Source organism: Phalacrocorax carbo, chromosome 29 (genome assembly GCF_963921805.1).
Source record: "Phalacrocorax carbo chromosome 29, bPhaCar2.1, whole genome shotgun sequence".
NCBI classification, from domain to species: domain Eukaryota; kingdom Metazoa; phylum Chordata; class Aves; order Suliformes; family Phalacrocoracidae; genus Phalacrocorax; species Phalacrocorax carbo.
In genome coordinates, this window is record NC_087541.1 from 932,796 (window position 1) to 944,891 (window position 12,096).

The 12,096-nt window shown below is 66.8% G+C and overlaps 1 protein-coding gene and 1 gene segment (V, D, J or C); both read right to left on the bottom strand.

Annotated features, from left to right (window-relative positions):
- The window catches only part of OXA1L (OXA1L mitochondrial inner membrane protein), a 257,560-nt gene that overhangs the window by 94,253 nt on the left and 151,211 nt on the right, over positions 1-12,096 (bottom strand). The window lies entirely within an intron of this gene.
- LOC135318264 (immunoglobulin heavy constant gamma 2-like) lies at positions 673-11,591 on the bottom strand. The segment is given in 7 exon segments: positions 673-756; positions 855-988; positions 7,671-7,997; positions 8,244-8,573; positions 9,366-9,704; positions 10,470-10,757; positions 11,549-11,591. Coding segments are annotated over 7 exon segments (1,545 nt in total).

Sequence of the window (12,096 nt, forward strand, 5' to 3'; positions counted from 1 at the left end):
GCACCCACAGCGCCCCATAGCACCCCACAGCACCCCACAGCACCCACAGCGCCCCACTGCGCCCCACTGCACCCCACTGCACCTCATAGCACCCCACAGCACCCCACAGCACCCCATAGCGCCTCATAGCGCCCCATAGCGCCCCGCAGCGCCCTACAGTGCCCCACAGTGCCCCATAGCACCCTATAGCACCCGATAGCATGCCACAGTGCCCCACAGCGCCCCACAGCGCCCACAGCGCCCACAGTGCCCCACAACGCCCCATAGCACCCCACAGCACCTTATAGCACCCCACAGCACCCTATAGCACTCCATAGGCCCCCATAGCACCCTATAGCACCCCATAGCGCCCCACAGCGCCCCACAGCGCCCCATAGCCCCCCATAGCCCCCCACAGCACCCCATAGTGCCCCACAGCGCCCCACACCACCCTATAGCACCCCATAGCACCCCATAGCGCCCCACAGCGCCCCATAGCCCCCCATAGCCCCCCACAGCGCCCCACAGCACCCCACAGCGCCCCTCCCCCCCCCTGCAGACGACAGACCCGGGGCGGGGCCGGGGCCGGGTTTATTTGGGGGAGGGACGGACACGACGTCACGTTTTGGGTCAGAACGGGGGGGTTTAGGGGGCGGGGTGGGGGGAGGGGCGGGGCGGGGGAGGGGCGTGGCCCTAAACCCCCTCCTTGGGGCCGTCGCGGTGGGCGGGGCCGCGGCTCTGGCTGAGGTAGAGGACGGTGGAGAAGAGCCACTTGACCTGGGCGAGGCCGAAGGGCGGGTCAGGCTGGGGGTGGGGGGGCGTGGCGCCGCCGTGGCCCCTCCCCCTTGGCCCCGCCCACCCCCCCGAAGCCCCACCTTGAAGAGGGTGACGGTGGCGCTGTAGCAGACGCTGAGGAGGAAGAGGGTGATGAAGACGATGATGGTGGCCCAGAGGCCGTCGAGCTCCTTGTCCGTCTCCTCCAAGCAGAGCCCGGCCGATAGGTCCAACCCTGCGAAGGGGCGGGGTCAGCGGTGACCTTTGACCTCCCGTCCGTCTGTCCGACCCCGCCCCCCTCCCCCACCCCCTTTCCCCCCACCCCCAATCCCACCCCCGCTGGAATCTCCAGCCACAGGCTCCGCCCACCCGGCTCGGTAGGGTCCCGCCAATCATCTGGCCCCGCCCTCCCCCTCTCGGCCCCGCCCCCTCCGCCCGTCCCTCTGTCCGTCCACCCCTGGAGGCTCCAACCCTCCACCTGTCCGTCTGTCTGTCCCTCCCCCCCGGAGGCGCCGCCCCCCCGTCTGTCTGTCCCGCTGTCCATCACCCCCTCACGCCCCGCCCCCCCGGCTCTCCGCCCCGCCCCTCCGTCTGTCCCCACAGTCTCCGACCGACCAATCAAGCGACCAGAGGCCCTCACGGCCCCGCCCCCGCGGCCACCGCCCAGCTCCCGGCCCCCAGCCCGCCCATTAACCAACCCACCCACCCACTAACGAGCGAACAGGGCACTAACCAAGTCACCGACCGACCAACCGACCGACCGACCGACCGACCGACCGACCGACCGACCGACCGACCGACCGACCAACCGACCGACCAACCGACCGACCGACCGACCGACCGACCGACCGACCGACCAACCGACCAACCAACCGACCGACCGACCGACCGACCAACCGACCAACCAACCGACCAACCGACCGACCGACCGACCGACCGACCAACCAACCGACCGACCGACCGACCGACCGACCGACCGACCGACCGACCGACCGACCGACCAACCGACCGACCGACCGACCGACCAACCGACCGACCGACCGACCGACCGACCAACCGACCGACCGACCGACCAACCAACCAACCGACCAACCGACCGACCGACCGACCGACCGACCGACCGACCGACCGACCGACCGACCGACCGACCGACCGACCAACCAACCAACCGACCAACCGACCGACCGACCGACCGACCGACCGACCAACCGACCGACCGACCGACCAACCGACCGACCGACCGACCGACCGACCGACCAACCGACCAACCAACCAACCGACCGACCGACCAACCAACCAACCGACCAACCGACCGACCGACCAACCAACCAACCGACCAACCGACCGACCGACCGACCGACCGACCGACCGACCGACCGACCGACCGACCAACCGACCAACCGACCGACCGACCGACCGACCGACCGACCGACCGACCGACCGACCGACCGACCGACCCACCGACCGACCGACCGACCGACCAACCAACCGACCGACCGACCGACCGACCGACCGACCGACCGACCGACCGACCGACCGACCGACCGACCGACCGACCAACCTACCAACCAACCGACCGACCGACCAACCGACCGACCAACCAACCAACCGACCGACCCACCGACCGACCGACCGACCGACCGACCAACCGACCGACCGACCGACCGACCAACCAACCGACCGACCAACCAACCGACCGACCGACCGACTGACCGACCGACCGACCGACCGACTGACCGACCGACCGACCGACCAACCAACCAACCGACCAACCAACCGACCAACCGACCGACCGACCAACCAACCAACCGACCGACCAACCAACCGACCGACCGACCGACTGACCGACCGACCGACCGACCGACCGACCGACCGACCGACCGACCGACTGACCGACCGACCTATCGACCGACCGACCGACCAACCAACCAACCGACCGACCGACCGACCGACCAACCAACCGACCGACCAACCGACCGACCGACCAACCAACCAACCGACCGACCGACCGACCGACCGACCAACCGACCGACCGACCAACCAACCAACCGACCAACCAACCGACCGACCAACCGACCGACCGACCAACCAACCAACCGACCAACCGACCGACCGACCAACCAACCGACCGACCGACCAACCAACCAACCGACCAACCGACCGACCAACCGACCGACCAACCAACCGACCGACCGACCGACCGACCAACCAACCGACCAACCGACCAACCAACCAACCGACCGACCGACCGACCGACCGACCGACCAACCGACCGACCAACCAACCAACCGACCAACCGACCGACCGACCAACCGACCGACCAACCAACCGACCGACCGACCGACCGACCAACCAACCGACCGACCCACCGACCGACCGACCGACCGACCGACCGACCGACCAACCAACCGACCGACCGACCAACCGACCGACCGACCAACCGACCGACCGACCAACCGACTGACCGACCGACCAACCAACCGACCGACCGACCGACCGACCGACCAACCAACCAACCAACCGACCGACCCACCGACCGACCGACCAACCGACCGACCGACCGACCGACCGACCGACCAACCGACCGACCAACCAACCAACCGACCAACCAACCAACCGACCAACCAACCAACCAACCGACCAACCAACCGACCAACCAACCAACCGACCGACCGACCGACCAACCAACCGACCAACCAACCGACCAACCAACCAACCGACCGACCGACCGACCGACCGACCAACCGACCGACCGACCGACCGACCGACCAACCGACCGACCGACCAACCAACCGACCGACCGACCGACCGACCGACTGACCGACCAACCAACCAACCGACCGACCGACCGACCAACCGACCGACCGACCGACCGACCGACCGACCGACCGACCGACCGACCAACCAACCAACCAACCGACCGACCGACCAACCGACCGACCAACCAACCAACCGACCGACCCACCGACCGACCGACCGACCGACCAACCAACCAACCGACCGACCCACCGACCGACCGACCGACCGACCGACCAACCGACCGACCGACCGACCGACCAACCAACCGACCGACCAACCAACCAACCGACCGACCGACTGACCGACCGACCGACCGACCGACCGACTGACTGACCGACCGACCGACCGACCAACCAACCAACCGACCAACCAACCGACCAACCGACCGACCGACCAACCAACCAACCGACCGACCGACCGACCGACCAACCGACCAACCAACCAACCGACCGACCGACCTATCGACCGACCGACCGACCAACCAACCAACCGACCGACCGACCGACCGACCAACCAACCGACCGACCAACCGACCGACCGACCAACCAACCAACCGACCGACCGACCGACCGACCGACCAACCGACCGACCGACCAACCAACCAACCGACCAACCAACCGACCGACCAACCGACCGACCGACCAACCAACCAACCGACCAACCGACCGACCAACCAACCAACCGACCGACCGACCGACCGACCGACCAACCAACCAACCGACCGACCGACCGACCGACCGACCGACCAACCGACCGACCGACCGACCGACCGACCGACCGACCGACCGACCGACCGACCGACCGACCGACCGACCGACCGACCAACCGACCGACCAACCGACCGACCAACCAACCAACCGACCAACCAACCAACCGACCAACCGACCGACCGACCGACCGACCCACCGACCGACCAACCGACCGACCCACCGACCGACTGACCGACCAACCAACCAACCGACCGACCGACCGACCGACCAACCGACCAACCAACCAACCGACCGACCGACCAACCGACCGACCGACCGACCAACCTCCCGACCCACCGACCGACCGACCGACCAACCAACCGACCGACCAACCGACCGACCGACCAACCAACCAACCGACCGACCGACCGACCGACCGACCAACCGACCGACCGACCGACCAACCAACCGACCAACCAACCGACCGACCAACCGACCGACCGACCAACCAACCAACCGACCAACCGACCGACCAACCAACCAACCGACCGACCCACCGACCGACCAACCAACCAACCGACCGACCGACCGACCGACCGACCGACCGACCAACCGACCGACCGACCGACCGACCGACCGACCGACCGACCGACCGACCGACCAACCGACCGACCAACCAACCAACCGACCAACCAACCAACCGACCAACCGACCGACCGACCGACCGACCCACCGACCGACCGACCGACCGACCCACCGACCGACTGACCGACCGACCGACCGACCGACCGACCGACCGACCCACCGACCGACCGACCGACCGACCAACCGACCGACCAACCGACCGACCAACCGACCAACCAACCAACCGACCGACCGACCTATCGACCGACCGACCGACCTATCGACCGACCGACCGACCGACCGACCGACCGACCGACCGACCGACTGACCGACCGACCGACCGACCGACCGACCAACCAACCAACCGACCGACCAACCAACCAACCAACCGACCGACCAACCAACCAACCGACCAACCGACCGACCGACCGACCGACCCACCGACCGACCAACCGACCGACCCACCGACCGACTGACCGACCAACCAACCAACCGACCGACCGACCGACCGACCAACCGACCAACCAACCAACCGACCGACCGACCAACCGACCGACCGACCGACCAACCTCCCGACCCACCGACCGACCGACCGACCAACCAACCGACCGACCAACCGACCGACCGACCAACCAACCAACCGACCGACCGACCGACCGACCGACCAACCGACCGACCGACCGACCAACCAACCGACCAACCAACCGACCGACCAACCGACCGACCGACCAACCAACCAACCGACCAACCGACCGACCAACCAACCAACCGACCGACCCACCGACCGACCAACCAACCAACCGACCGACCGACCGACCGACCGACCGACCGACCGACCGACCGACCGACCGACCGACCGACCGACCGACCGACCGACCGACCGACCAACCGACCGACCAACCAACCAACCGACCAACCAACCAACCGACCAACCGACCGACCGACCGACCGACCCACCGACCGACCGACCGACCGACCCACCGACCGACTGACCGACCGACCGACCGACCGACCGACCGACCGACCCACCGACCGACCGACCGACCGACCAACCGACCGACCAACCGACCGACCAACCGACCAACCAACCAACCGACCGACCTATCGACCGACCGACCGACCGACCGACCGACCGACCGACCGACCGACTGACCGACCGACCGACCGACCGACCGACCAACCAACCAACCGACCGACCAACCAACCAACCAACCGACCGACCGACCGACCGACCAACCGACCAACCGACCGACCAACCGACCGACCAACCAACCGACCAACCAACCGACCGACCGACCAACCAACCAACCGACCGACCGACCAACCAACCGACCAACCAACCAACCGACCAACCAACCGACCGACCGACCGACCGACCAACCGACCAACCAACCAACCGACCAACCAACCAACCGACCAACCGACCGACCAACCAACCGACCAACCAACCGACCGACCGACCGACCGACCGACCAACCAACCGACCGACCAACCAACCGACCGACCGACCGACTGACCGACCGACCGACCGACCGACCGACCGACCGACCAACCAACCAACCAACCGACCGACCGACCAACCGACCGACCGACCGACCGACCGACCAACCAACCAACCAACCGACCGACCCACCGACCGACCGACCAACCGACCGACCGACCGACCGACCGACCGACCGACCGACCAACCGACCGACCGACCGACCAACCAACCGACCAACCGACCGACCGACCGACCAACCGACCGACCGACCAACCGACCGACCGACCGACCGACCGACCGACCCACCGACCGACCGACCGACCGACCAACCGACCGACCGACCGACCGACCGACCGACCGACCGACCGACCGACCAACCAACCAACCAACCAACCGACCGACCCACCGACCGACCGACCGACCGACCGACCGACCAACCGACCGACCGACCGACCGACCCACCGACCGACCGACCAACCAACCGACCGACCGACCGACCGACCGACCGACCAACCAACCAACCAACCGACCGACCCACCGACCGACCAACCAACCAACCGACCGACCCACCGACCGACCGACCGACCGACCGACCGACCAACCAACCGACCGACCAACCAACCGACCAACCAACCGACCGACCAACCAACCAACCGACCGACCGACCGACCGACCGACCGAAGCCCCGCCCTGCCCCGAAGCCCCTCCTCCGCTGCCCTTCCCACCCTGCCCCACGCAAGGGGCGGAGCCACCCCTTGGCGAAACGCCCACCTGGGCCCGTCAACCTCCGACTCCCACCCCTCCCCCACCCTGCCTCACCCCGCCCCGCCCTGCCCCGCCCTAGGATTGGATGAAACGGGGCTCCACCCCTTCCCTCAGCGGGGAAACGGACCCCATTGGCTCCCGGGCGGGGCCGGGAGGCGACGCTTTAACCCACTCCTGCATCTGATTGGTTGGGGAAGTGTGAGGGGGTGGGCGGGGCCTTCACCGCACCCCATCGAGCCCCGCCCGAGCCGGCGCCGCCCCGTTCTATCGGCAGAGGGCGTGGCCTTCCGAGCGCGGGACCGCCTCCCTTTTGCCACCCAATGGGGAAGCAGCTCTTTGTTCCTGCCTCGCCCCTCCCACCCCGCCACGTCCCGCCCCCTTCCCCCCTTCGCCGCCCAATGACATCACGCCGCGGACTCCTGGCGGTGCGAGACGAGCCCGCTCGCATTTTATTGGCTGCTCGGAAGGTCCATGAGGTCATCGCCAAAGCTGGGATGGGTTGGGCGAGGCTTAAAGGGGCGGGGCAGGAAGTGGGCGTGGCCCCGCCGCTCAATTACCGGGGCTTTTCCGCACTTCCTGCTTGGCGATTTTCATTGGCAGCCCCTCGTGGACGACGACGCAGCTGTAGGAGTCGCCGGCCAACCAGGAGGCGGCGGCGACGGCCATCTTGCTGTACAGGAAGTAGGTGGTTTCCTTAGGCCCCTCCCTCAGGGGCGGGGTCGTGACGTAAGTGCCCGCGGGGGCGTCTTGGTTGTTCTTCAGCCACTTGACCTCGACGTGCTCCGGGTGGAACCCGTGGACGTAACAGGTGAGGGTGAGCTGGGATTGGCCGGTTTCGGAGGGGTGGGGCGGGAAGGTGAGGATGGTGGGGGTGGAGACCTTGCCTGCATGAGAGAAGCCGGTTGGTTCTTGGGTCAAAAGGGGCGGGTTTAAGGGGAATTTGGGGGTGGGGGGAGGTGGTGGAAGATGGTGGGGGTTGACCTTGCCCGGACGAAGAAGCCAATTGGTTTTTGGGCTAAAACGAGTGTTTTTAAGGGCTGTTTTGGGGGCGGGGGGGGAGGTGTTGGAAGATGGTGGTCATTCTAAAGTGGGCGGGGTTTCAGGGGAGCGGGCGGGGGGGCGGGGCTTACCGGTGCGCCTGGAGATGGTCTTGTTGAGCGGCACGACGAGGTCGGCGTGTTTCACCACGCAGGTGAAGCGTTCGCCGGCTTCCCAGTCCTCGGTGGTGATGGGCAAGGAGCTGGTGGCCGTGTAGGTGCCGTTAAACTGCTCTTGGAGGTCTAAGAAGTCGGGACTAACTAAGCCGGGCTTTTCGCGGATCCACAGGAGCTGGACGCCGGAGTCGCTGGGGAGGTTGGTGACCAGGCAGCGGAGCTTGGGGAGGCGGCTGATGTAGAGGTCGCCCACGCGCGGGGGCAGGACGTAGAGGAGGATGGGGGAGGAGCGCAGGGGGTCGCCGTCTGCGGGCAGAAGGGGGGGGGGGAAGGGAGGGGGGTGGGTGGGGCCGCCAGCCTCCCGCGGTCCCCGTGGGGGGTGGGGGTGGGCACCCAGCGGTCTCCGTGTGACACCCAACGTTGACACCCAGCGGTCTCCGTGTGACACCCAACCTTCACTGGCGCCAACCAACGTTGACACCCAACGTTGACACCCAACATTCTCCATTGGTGCCACCCAACTTTGACACCCAACGTTGACACCCAACGTTGACACCCAACGTTGACGCCCACCGGTCTCCGTGTGACACCCAACCTTCACTGGCGCCAACCAATGTTGACACCCAACGTTGACACCCAACATTCTCCATTGGTGCCACCCAACTTTGACACCCAACGTTGACACCCAACGGTCTCCATTGGCACCACCCAACGTTGACACCCAACGTTCTCCATTGGTGACACCCAACGTTGACACCCAACGTTCTCCATTGGTGCCACCCAACTTTGACACCCAACACTCTCCAATGGCACCACCCAACGTTGTCACCCAACAGTCTCCATTGGCGACACCCAACGTTGCCACCCAATGTTGACACCCAACACTCTCCAATGGCACCACCCAACGTTGTCACCCAACGTTGTCACCCAATGGTCTCCATTGGCGCCATCCAACGTTGTCACCCAACGTTGACACCCAACAGTCTCCATTGGCGACACCCAACGTTGACACCCAACGCTCTCCATCGGCGCCACCCAAGATGGCCGCCCGAGCCCCGCCCGCCGCGGCCCCGCCCCCGGCCCCGCCCGTGACCTCACCGCAGCAGCTCCGCGCGTGGGCCTGGATGGTGGCGCCGCTGGCCGGATGTTCCACCTGGCAGGTGTAGGTCAGCCCTTCCAGCCAATCCTCTTGCGTGACGTTGGCCCGGCTGGTGGTCGAGTAGGCTCCGCCCCCTTGCTCCTGCCACATGGGCTCCCGGGTGCCCAGCACGTGACCTGATTGGCCGTTCACCAGCCACTCGATTTCCACGGGGGGCGGGTAGAAGCCGGTGACGAGGCAGAGGAGCTCCACCAACTCTTGGCCCTGATTGGCCGAGCAGGAGCCGCCGTAGAGGACCTTGACTTCTGGAGCGACGGGAGTGGCCGGAGCTTCGCACACTGCGGGGGGGGGGGGGGGAGGGGTCAGGGGAGGGGCTTCCACTGGCCAATGGGGCTCGAGGATGCCCCACCTCATGGCTTGGGTCATGGAAGGGGGAGGAGCTTCCATTGGCCAATGGGGTTTGAGGACGCCCCACTTCCTCATGTGGGTCATGGAAGGGGGAGGAGCCTCCGCTGGCCAATGGGGTTTGAGGACGCCCCACTTCCTCATGTGGGACATGGAAGGGGGAGGAGCCTCCGCTGGCCAATGGGGTTTGAGGACGCCCCACTTCCTCATGTGGGACATGGAAGGGGGAGGAGCCTCCGCTGGCCAATGGGGTTTGAGGACGCCCCACTTCCTCATGTGGGTCATGGAAGGGGGAGGAGCCTCTGTTGGCCAATGGGGTTTGAGGACACCCCACTTCCTCATGTGGGTCATGGAAGGGGGAGGAGCCTCTGTTGGCCAATGGGGTTTGAGGACGCCCCACTTCCTCATGTGGGTCATGGAAGGGGGAGGAGCCTCTGTTGGCCAATGGGGTTTGAGGATGCCCCACTTCCTCATGTGGGTCATGGAAGGGGGAGGAGCCTCCGCTGGCCAATGGGGTTTGAGGACGCCCCACTTCCTCATGTGGGTCATGGAAGGGGGAGGAGCCTCCGCTGGCCCATGGGGTTTGGGGACGCCCCCACCTCCTCGCACACAACTTATGGGGCTGGGCGAGGGGGGTGGGAGTGGGCGGAGCTCGGATGGTCCAACGGCCGCCCTCCCACCCCGCCCCGCCCCCTTACCTTTGACCTCCTTGGTGACGTCACTGCCGGTGGGGGGATGGGTGACCCTGCAGGTGTAGGCGTGGGGCTGGGCGCCGTGGGGCAGGTGGAGCTGGCTGCTGAGGGCGTAGAGGCCGCTGCTGACGTCACGGATGGGCGGGAAGGTGGTGACTCCGCCCGCGGCCCCGCCCCAGGTGACGGCGACGGGGCCCGGGTTGTAGCCAATCACCAAACAGGCCAGGGTGATGGGGCCGACCGGCGCCCCACAGCAGGTGGTGAGGGGGAAGACGGAGGGCGAGGAGGCGGCGGCTGTGGGGCGGGAAGGGGGGGGCGGGGTCAGGCCAGCCCCATGGCAGCGGGGCGGGGCTGCAAAGGCTCCGCCCCACAGGGCGTGGCGCACGACGCCTCCTCCCCCACAGCTCGCCCTGCCCCACAGATGTCCCTGCGCCGTAGGTTTCTGTGCCCCACGGCTCTCCCTGAACCACAGCTCGTCCTGCCCCAAGGCTAACTGTGACCCACGGCTCTCCCTGCCCCATGGATAACTGTGACCCACAGCTCTCCCGGCCCCACAGCTGTGACCCACAGCTCTCCTGGCCCCACAACTTTCCCTCACCCACAGCTAACCGTGACCCACAGCTAACTGTGACCCACAGCTCTCCCTGACCCACAGTTTACTGTGACCCACAGCTAACTGTGACCCTCAGCTCCCCCTGACCCACAGCTCTCCCTCACCCACAACTAACCGTGACCCACAGCTCTACCTGCCCCACAGCTATCAGTGACCCACAGCTCTTCCTGACCCACAGCTCTCCTGGCCCCACAGCTCTCCCTGCCCCACTGCTCGTCCTGCCCCACGGCTAACTGTGACCCACAGCTCTCCCTGACCCACAGCTCTCCCTGACCTACAGCTCTCCTGGCTCCACAGCTTACTGTGACCCACAGCTCCCTGTCACCCACGGCTCCCCATGACCCACAGCTCTCCCTCCCCCACAGCTAACCGTGACCCACAGCTCTCCCTGCCCCTAAGCTCATCCTGCCCCACAGCTAACTCTGCCCCACAGCACTCCTGGCTCCACAGCTCTCCCTGACCCACAGCTAACCGTGACCCAAAGCGCTCGTGCCCCACAGCTCTACCAGCCACATGGCACTCCCTGCCCCACAGCTAACTGTGACCCACAGCTTGCCCTGCCCCACAGCTGGCCCAGACCCACAGCTCGCCCTGACCCATAGACCTCCCTGCCCCATATCTAACCGTGACGCACAGCTCTCCCTGACCCACCGCTCCCGCTGCCCCACAGCTAACTGTGACCCACGGCTCCCCCTGCCCCATGGCTAACTGTGACCACAGTGCTCCTGCCCCACGGCTCTAACAGCCCCACGGCACTCCCTGACCCACAGCTAACGATAACCAACAGCTCTCTCTGCCCCACAGCTGGCCCAGACTCACAGCTAACTGTGACCCACAGCTCTCCCTGACCCACAGCTCTCCCTGCCCCACAGATTTCTGTGACCCACAGCTCTCCCTCACCCACAGCTCTCCCTGCCCCACAGCTGTGACCCACAGCTCTCCCTGCCCCTAAGCTCATCCTGCCCAACCCACAGCTAACGCTGCCCCACAGCTCTCCTGGCCCCACAGCTTACTGTGACC